Here is a 9,326-nt window from a genome sequence, read left to right on the forward strand (position 1 = left end):
CTACATCGGACAGAAAGGAGAAAATCTGTTGAGCAGCATCTATTTCCATTCAGTTTGCATCTAGTGGCCAGTATGCTATTATGGAGCTGCTAGTAGTATATACATACGAATACATGCACAAGGCAGCGAGCGAAGCGGGACGGGACACTGCACAGAGCGGCGGAGTTTATCTGCGTACGCAGCCACGTGTTGTTGTTGCCGCTGCTACCTACTGCTGTGCTTCTCTGCGGAGTCATGACAATGGATCTCTCGAAAGCCAGCCAGAGAAGCCGATGTTACGAGCGAGAGGCTCTGATTAGAATGCTCGGCCTCTCTGGTGGGACTTTAATTTTCTCCTTCGGTTCTTCGCGCCTTTTTCGAGTCCGCTTTCTCAAGTTTTGAGATTTTTGTCTTATGTGCTGCAGCAATACGAACGACTCGACACGTTGGTGCGGCCGTGCACAAGACGATTTCCATGCAAATTGCTCGCTTACGGTACAACTTTTCAAAGGGAAAATTGCTCGACTCACTTTCGGAGTGCGTCTCTTGACAATTGCAACGAGCTAATACAACCCTATTATTGTCAAACTTAGCTCGATCTACAGAGTCGCGCTGATGGTCAACTTTTCGTGATAAATTTCACAATAAAAATTCTCATTAACGTTTTTTTTTTGCGCGACAGTAAAGTAGCTGATACTTGCCAAAAAAAAGTTGTAAGGAGAAGCGCGTCGTCGTCGGCCAAGACGATAAAAATCAAAATATAGAAACGAGGTAATAATATTTGCACCTTCATATGCACGCGCGTCGAAAGAAAAAGAAGCACGTCGACGCATGTAGATCAAGAAAAAGGGGGAAGAGGTTGGGTCTACGAGGCTCAAATGGAAAATTGAATTTTCTCGTTTATAAAAGCTCGTTTCGCGCAGCGCTGCGAGCTAGCTGCTGCAGCTTTTTCTGTATATACTTGTATATGTACGATCGACTCGCATAGCTATATAGATAGAGGGCATTAAGCGCATATACGCACACCATACACTTGCTTGGCACACACGCGCGTAGTCTATATACTATTTATACTCATATCCCTCTTCAAACCTGGATGAGCCGTAAACTCGCGTAAAAGTACCTGCGTTTGCTACCCTGAGAGAGAGTTTCCTTTTTCTTGTTTTATTACATCAGCCGCTATCGGTTTCGAACGTGATGTACCTTTATATACATATGCACACACAAGCGAAACGCTAGTATATATACTTGCGATGTTCTCGCCGTAGTCTCTGGCTTGTGTGTGCTTCGACGCGCTCGGCGTTTATTCTTTCTTTCTTTTCTCCTTTTTTTTTGCGATGGCTCGACTCGCTATCCGACCATGTATGTGTGTATTATTATATATAGCACTGCGAGACGCTCCTTCTCATGCGTGCGGGTATATAGTCGTGTGCGGCTGCCGCGCGCAAAGAAAAGATGTGCCGCACCGATAATGCATGCCAATGCTACGATACTGCCGTATACACGAACACCTATACTCGAGAGCAATGAACGAGGAAGACTGTCGCGATCTGCAGCTTTCCATGTATAATACAAGCTCCAAATGAAATTGCATTGTTGTGGATCAATCGAGCAAAATTTTCAATAGAACCGATCAATGCTCGAATGAAAATTGAACAATATCGTAATGGATTTTTTGATTTTCAGGGTATACTATTCACTATGATCAAGTTTTGAGACAACGATTATGCTGTTAATTTCATGAAAAAAAACTACTTATCCAACTCTTTTTATTGTTATTTACTTTCAAAATTTTACGATACTATCTCGGTCTCGAGAGAGAGAAAGTGAGCATCGAAGTGCAAGTCAGTCCTGCAGCTCTTCGGCGTCGAGGTTGTTTTCCCGGCGATATATAGCCCTCGCAAGTCCGCGCAAGGCCAATAATGCGCCAAGATATGAGATTTTTCATCGTGTAGTTTACAACCCCGCTGCAGAGATTTATTCTCTGTTTTGCCGAGGCATTTTTCCATTGGGCGTGTGGACATTTTCACGATCTTTTTGTGTACATACATATTTACTGCATTTTCCATATAATAGAGAGGGAAAAATGTCAAATTATGAATAAATGCATCCGAAATTGATATTTATAAGAATTTTTTTACGATGCTTACTCGGTAGTTTTTTGCAGCTTTAATAAAAAGATAGCGAGTATGATTTCGTATACTTGAGACAAACAATACCTGTGTGGCTTTGTATTTTAAAATCAAAGAAAAATTACATTGTATATTATCGGGTAGAATCTTTATTTGGATAATATTCAACATTAAGTTGTGAGCTTAAAACATGTAACGGTATATGTGATAAGACCACGATTGCTCTTTAAGCCTTATAACTTGGGTTGGAGTATGACAAAAAAATTAATATATTTCAATCCGCTGATAGAAATGCTCAACATGAATAATTACGTAATGATCAAGAAGCGACCAATAAACATTTTTTTTAAATGCACCGAATAATAATTTATTTAATTTTTTTCGGCATTTCTTCGTCTGTCTCAATTATATTCTATTACAAATATTCTAGAGATTTAAATAAATTGAAAATCACAATTCAATTGTTTTAAAAAAGCTAGACTATTTTTACCACTTTAAAATACGATAATACCATTTTAAGTTTGCGACACTAGGTGGCGAAAAATTACATCTGTAAAGCTGAAAGTGGTAAAGTAAAAATAATAGTATAAAATCAAAAAAATAAAAAATTACTAAAGTAATCTAATCTACTTTTCGATCCACCCTACTGTATTAGCTCTTCACATAACACCCGTGACGTTGCATACAATATTTAGCTGTACCAAATATTATTGAGTATCATATTATTAATACAAATAAAAAAGCTGTCCTCTTTTGTGAACAATAATATCTCCTTAGTACACAAGTAAAGAATAGTATATTTTTTACTCCCTAGATGCAAAATATACTATAATACTAGGATTTTCTAGTTATTTTTAATGTTATGCATAATGTCCAAAAAATAATTGAATTCGAGTTTTTCTATGTTAGCCGCTTCAAAGTCTTATTTTCATAGAGAGCAAAGATTAAAGATTTAATTCACATTTCTTTTATTTATTTTCATCTTTTCCTAGCTCTCAGTCTCAATACGTTTTAATCGCACACTGGACCTTCGTTTTTTCAACCAATTCTAACGTCAGGGGAGTAAATAAGGCGAAAAAAATAGTTTCACAAGCACAGGTCTTTCACGCTTTATTTTGCTCTTTTAAGACTTTTTTCTATTGGAGGATCTCACATACTCACATGTACAGTTATAGCTCATGGGTATAGGTAGGTACACACGCGGAATGGGAGTGAGTTTGCTGTCCCACTTGCTCTCTCAAAGACTCACTGGTCTGTATGAAGTTTCGTTGCCCAACTCTCAATTCCTCTATTTAAAAAATAGAAGAGTTAAAGCATGAAACTATAGATAGCAACAATCTAGCACTATATATATTTTTTGTCAAAGATTGTAATCGAGGTCGTTGTAACTTATCTTAGATCTAATGGCACCCCTTCTACCTCACTATTTTTCGTTGTAACTAGAATTTTTTTCATACTCAAATTAGTTTGAGTGTGACAGGTTCAAATTCATTATTATTTTTTAATTGAAACAGGTAACTAGAAGCGGCAGAGAAAGAACAGTTTTATCAATCAGTTTTGTCGGAATATCAATTTGAAGAAATATTTTACTATTCTGTTCAATTTTAGCCAGCTCAAGAAGGGTACGTAATATTTTAAAATAAAAATATTTGTTCGGTAGTCAACCAAATATTCTAAAAAGTGATACGCGTATCGTTTAGTTGAAAGTGAAGATTTAGCGATTGCATTGTATAGCTCTAAGGTAATATTTACTTGATTGAATACAAACATAAGCTTGAAGACAAGATTTTTGAGTCGATTAATTTTTTTGTTATGCATTGTATTGCTGCAAGAACAAATAATCGAGGGTAATGATTTGACTTTGATTGTTTTATTCTCATTTCAAATGATGTGAATAATAATCTTTCAAACTTTATACAGAAGTGTATACAATGCCGTAGATAAGACACGATAGCAATGATGTTCGAGGAATTCTGCAAATTATCAATAAAAAAAGATCGATAATATTTATCGAAATTTCATCTTATTTTTTCCATTGATGTCGTTGATGGCAAGAATAGAAATTAGGAAAAAAGTCAAATAATATAGACGAAAAAATATTAATTAGTTTCTTTTAAAAAATAGTAGAAAAAGAAAGAGCCCACGGTAATCTTTAGAAAGAATCGTTACTGACACGTGCTACCGCCTTATTATATTGAATACACGCGAAGAAAAAAGTTTGTTCGATCAAATTATATGGGCAATTGTGTCCGAGAGCGAAAAGCGACGAAATAAGCAGTGTCAAACTATTCAATTGCTTTTATTGGAAATGAACATTGACAAGTACTTAATACTGAGTAATTTGCAATAATATCTATTTATATTATGTCTTACAATTTTAGCGTCTTCATAAGTAAAAATTTAGAGCAGAAAGAATTTTCACAAAATTAATATCATTATTATGAACCATGAGCTAGACAACTCTACTAACTCTATTTATTTTTTGCACAAAAACTTAGATGACAAAACTTTAATTAAATCGACATAATTGTGTTTAATCAGATGTACTTTCACGAGCGGATAAGGTTCCACCACACCGAAAATCGAGTTAATCTTATCAATCAATGCTGAATTGTATCGTAAGAGATGATCGCAGGGACATGAACAAATTATCGTATATAAAACGCAGGAAAATCAACAATCGGACAGTAGCTACCCGATAGCCTCACAGTGAGTATTCGCGGTTGCTTTTTTATGTAGTGTTTATTCAATTTTTTTCTTTATTTTTACAGAAAAATGAAGAACGCGTTCACGGTTTTTCTGGTCCTGGCTTTGTCCGGGACCGCAATGGTAACTTGTTTACCAAAACCACAGACGAGAGGATTGAAAGAAGATTTTCAAGATTTTCTGAATTTAATACCAGTGGAAAAAATCAAAGAACTGTTCTATGACTACATCATGGAAGATGAAGATTTTGGAGAGGCTATCGACTACATCATGTCCGAGGAGTTCAAAGCTATGGTTACAGACATCGAGGGCATGTATGAAGTCAAAGAGTTGATGAACTATTTGGAAGAGGCTGGTCTCCCTGCCTATGAGTACGTCAACAAATTGAATGACTACCTCGAAATTCCACACATTCATCCGCGTATGAGGTTTGGGCTTATGCGAAGGACTGGAGGTATCCCTGGCTTCATCAAGGACGTCAAGGCCCTCATTCCGATTCACGAACTGGAAAAACTGTACAAAGAAAAATTGCACACGTCGAAGGATTTCGCCGCCCTCATTCAAAAGCTGAGCTCTCCCGATTTCCAACACTTGGTTGACAAAATTTTGGCTATGCCCAAAATTCAGGAAATTATGCACAACGCGAAAGAAAAGGGCGTAGATCTACAAGAGCTTTTTGATTTCTTGTCTTCGCTTTTGGGACTCAAGTTCCCGAAACCAACCTTCAGGAACGTGAGAAACTTACAGGATGATTTGAACGACTTCCTCGCTCTTATCCCAGTAGAAAAAATCCACAAAGTCTTCATGGAATACGTGGAAGAGGATGAAGATTTTGGAGAGGCTATTGACTACATCATGTCCGAAGAATTCAAAGCTATGGTAATGGAAATCGAAGCTATGTACGAAGTCAAACAGTTGATAAACTATTTGGAACAAGCTGGTCTTCCTGCCTATGAGTACGTCAACAAATTGAATGACTACCTCGAAATTCCACACATTCATCCGCGTATGAGGTTTGGGCTTATGCGAAGAACTGGAGGTATCCCTGGCTTCATCAAGGATGTCAAGGCACTTATCCCGGTTGATAAAATGGAAAAATTGTACAAAGAAAAATTGCACACATCAAAGGACTTTGCCGCTCTTATCCACAAGCTCAGTTCACCGGACTTTCAGCACTTGGTTGACAAAATTTTGGCTATGCCCAAAATTCAGGAAATCATGCACAACGCTAAAGAAAAGGGCGTAGATCTACAAGAGCTTTTCGATTTCTTGTCTTCGCTTTTGGGACTCAAGTTCCCGAAACCAACCTTCAGGAACGTGAGAAACTTACAGGATGATTTGAACGACTTCCTCGCTCTTATCCCAGTAGAAAAAATCCACAAAGTCTTCATGGAATACGTCGAAGAGGATGAAGATTTTGGAGAGGCTATTGACTACATCATGTCCGAAGAATTTAAAGCTATGGTAATGGAAATCGAAGCTATGTACGAAGTCAAAGAATTGATAAACTATTTGGAACAAGCTGGTCTTCCTGCTTACAAGTACGTCAACAAATTGAACGATTTCCTTGAAATTCCACACATCCGTCCGCGTATGAGGTTTGGAATTTTTCGAAGGACTGGAGGTATCCCTGGCTTCATCAAGGATGTCAAGGCACTTATCCCGGTTGATAAAATAGAAAAATTGTACAAAGAAAAGTTGCACACATCAAAGGATTTTGCCGCCCTTATTCACAAGCTGAGCTCTCCCGATTTCCAACACTTGGTTGACAAAATTTTGGCTATGCCCAAAATTCAGGAAATCATGCACAACGCTAAAGAAAAGGGCGTAGATCTACAAGAGCTTTTCGATTTCTTGTCTTCGCTTTTGGGACTCAAGTTCCCGAAACCAACCTTCAGGAACGTGAGAAACTTACAGGATGATTTGAACGACTTCCTCGCTCTTATCCCAGTAGAAAAAATCCACAAAGTCTTCATGGAATACGTCGAAGAGGATGAAGATTTTGGAGAGGCTATTGACTACATCATGTCCGAAGAATTCAAAGCTATGGTAATGGAAATCGAAGCTATGTACGAAGTCAAAGAATTGATAAACTATTTGGAACAAGCTGGTCTTCCTGCTTACAAGTACGTCAACAAATTGAACGATTTCCTTGAAATTCCACACATCCGTCCGCGTATGAGGTTTGGAATTTTTCGAAGGACTGGAGGTATCCCCGGCTTCATTAAGGATGTCAAGGCACTTATCCCGGTTGATAAAATAGAAAAATTGTACAAAGAAAAGTTGCACACATCAAAGGATTTTGCCGCCCTTATTCACAAGCTGAGCTCTCCCGATTTCCAACACTTGGTTGACAAAATTTTGGCTATGCCCAAAATTCAGGAAATCATGCACAACGCTAAAGAAAAGGGTGTCGATCTACAAGAGCTTTTCGATTTCTTGTCTTCGCTTTTGGGTCTGAAATTCCCTAAGCCTACGCTTCGATCGGAGCAGGAAGTTATTTCAATTTTGAAGGAAATATCCGAGATGGTGCCAATGGATAGTGTCCTTGATATTGTCTTAGAATATTTAACGACCGATGAAGAATTCAATAAATTTATTATGTTCATTGTAAGTGATGAATTTAAAGAAATTTTAGCATCCATGGAACAACTTCCAGAAGTCAAAGCTTTCCTCAGATATCTGAACGATGACATTGGCTTGGATGTTTACAAAGTCATGGATGACTACCATGCTGTACTAGGAATGGAAAAGTTTCAACCTCTTTTCGCCAGAAAAGTTACCGGCGGTGGACTTGCAGGACTGATGCAAGATCTTAAAAAGGTTCTGCCTTACGATGATCTCGACGAAATATACCAAAGAAAATTGGAAACTTCTGCTAAATTTAGACAATTCGTCGATCGTCTGCAACATAAGGAACTTTTGGATGCCGTAAAAGCATTGGAAAATCATGCTCCATTCCAGGTTTTAGTCAAGAAAATGCAAGAATTTGGACTTGATATGAATGAGTTTACCGAGATGATGGGAAAGATGACAGGAATCAGATTTCCCCCGAAACCATTGTAAAGGCAAGTAGCATATTTTAAATGTCTAATTTAAATAAAAGTTTTAATAGAATTTGATTAATAAAAACATTTTTCTTTTCTTACAGAATTAATTTTTAAGACCGAGAGCCCGACACAGCTGAATAAAACGTCAAAAGTTTTAAAATTGGAAGAAAATATTTTTATACATGAATGACTTTTTATATTTTGCGAAATTAAATATAGAATTTTTGAAATAATCTACAAGAATTTTCTTTGCATAACCAATTTAAGCTATACCTCACTTCACACCTTCTACGTGTATATCGTAAACAAATTTCCTAACCAAATTTAAGTCAAAATTTTTCGTAAAGAGTTAAATACTAAAATATTTATAAAAAATGAAACATAAACAGTCATGACTTCGTTTTTGTAATTAAATTATATTTTATGCGCCATTCACCTGGAAATGGGTAACTAATATTTTCATTGATACTTGCAAAATAATATTGTTTTTAAGAAAGATTTCGTATTTTCTCCTGAAGAACTTCAAAAACTGGTTACTTATCACAAGAAATATGAATAGAGTATCTATAGCTATTGGTGCATTTGCTGCTTTATCTTTCGCGTGCGCTGGTTTTCTCTACAGTCGAAAACGTTTCAATGCCGAACTTAAAAAGAAAAAAGCCCTTGAGCAAGATTTACAAGACATCTTAAATATACTTCCTCTGAGTGATATTCGATGTGTCATAGAAAAGTATGCAAGACACGATAAACAAATTGCTAGGACCATCACTTTCATTAATGATCAAGGACAATTCATACTCAAAGAATTGAGAAAGATTCCCGAAATGCATCTGTTCACGTTCATCTTGTTGGAGCTTGGTTTGAACGTAGATCATTGGATTCAAGAACTGACAGTATTTTACCAAGCTTTACCAAAATTCGATCACGAGAAACCAGAAGAAGCGGACGGAGGTTTAACGGGAATGGTATGTCGCATTATGAGCTTGATCTCGCAGGAAAAAATGAATGCTTTATTGCACGAAAAAGCGGAACGATCGAAAAGTTTTCGGTTCTTTCTGCTATCGCTGAGATCCCAGCAATTTCTAGATTTGTGTCAAGCGTTACGGGATAATTCGGAAATTCAAAGAAATTACTTTTGGGCAAGGGAAGACGACATTGAAGTTGTATTCGCGCTAGAGTTTTTAGGAGATCTCTATGTTTACTTAACGCATAATTTATAATGTGAATACCGATTTATGTTTGTTGAAACTAAATTGAAAAGTAAGATTTAATATTTTCATTATATTATGACGTGAAAATGTAGTTTTTGTATTTTTTCATTTTAAGATAGCCAGCCCAGTAGATGCACAATACGTATTTGAACGATAATTAAAATCATTTTATAATATTTTATGATTGTCACTGCATTTTTACATGACAGTAAAGTACTTTGAATTAATAATAATTACGATCAAGAATA

At 36.6% G+C, this 9,326-nt stretch overlaps 1 protein-coding gene across 1 annotated transcript; it reads left to right on the forward strand.

Moving 5' to 3' along the window:
* Positions 1-4,762: 4,762 nt before the first annotated feature.
* On the forward strand, positions 4,763-7,996 carry LOC106659978. The gene is made up of 3 exons (XM_023459909.1): positions 4,763-4,820; positions 4,883-7,885; positions 7,969-7,996. The coding sequence occupies exon 2, from the start codon at positions 4,887-4,889 to the stop codon at positions 7,881-7,883; it is 2,997 nt and encodes a 998-aa protein (XP_023315677.1). The 5' UTR covers positions 4,763-4,820; positions 4,883-4,886; the 3' UTR covers positions 7,884-7,885; positions 7,969-7,996.
* Positions 7,997-9,326: the final 1,330 nt, after the last annotated feature.

This window comes from Trichogramma pretiosum, unplaced genomic scaffold (genome assembly GCF_000599845.2).
Source record: "Trichogramma pretiosum strain Unisexual culture from Peru unplaced genomic scaffold, Tpre_2.0 scaffold80, whole genome shotgun sequence".
NCBI lineage: Eukaryota > Metazoa > Arthropoda > Insecta > Hymenoptera > Trichogrammatidae > Trichogramma > Trichogramma pretiosum.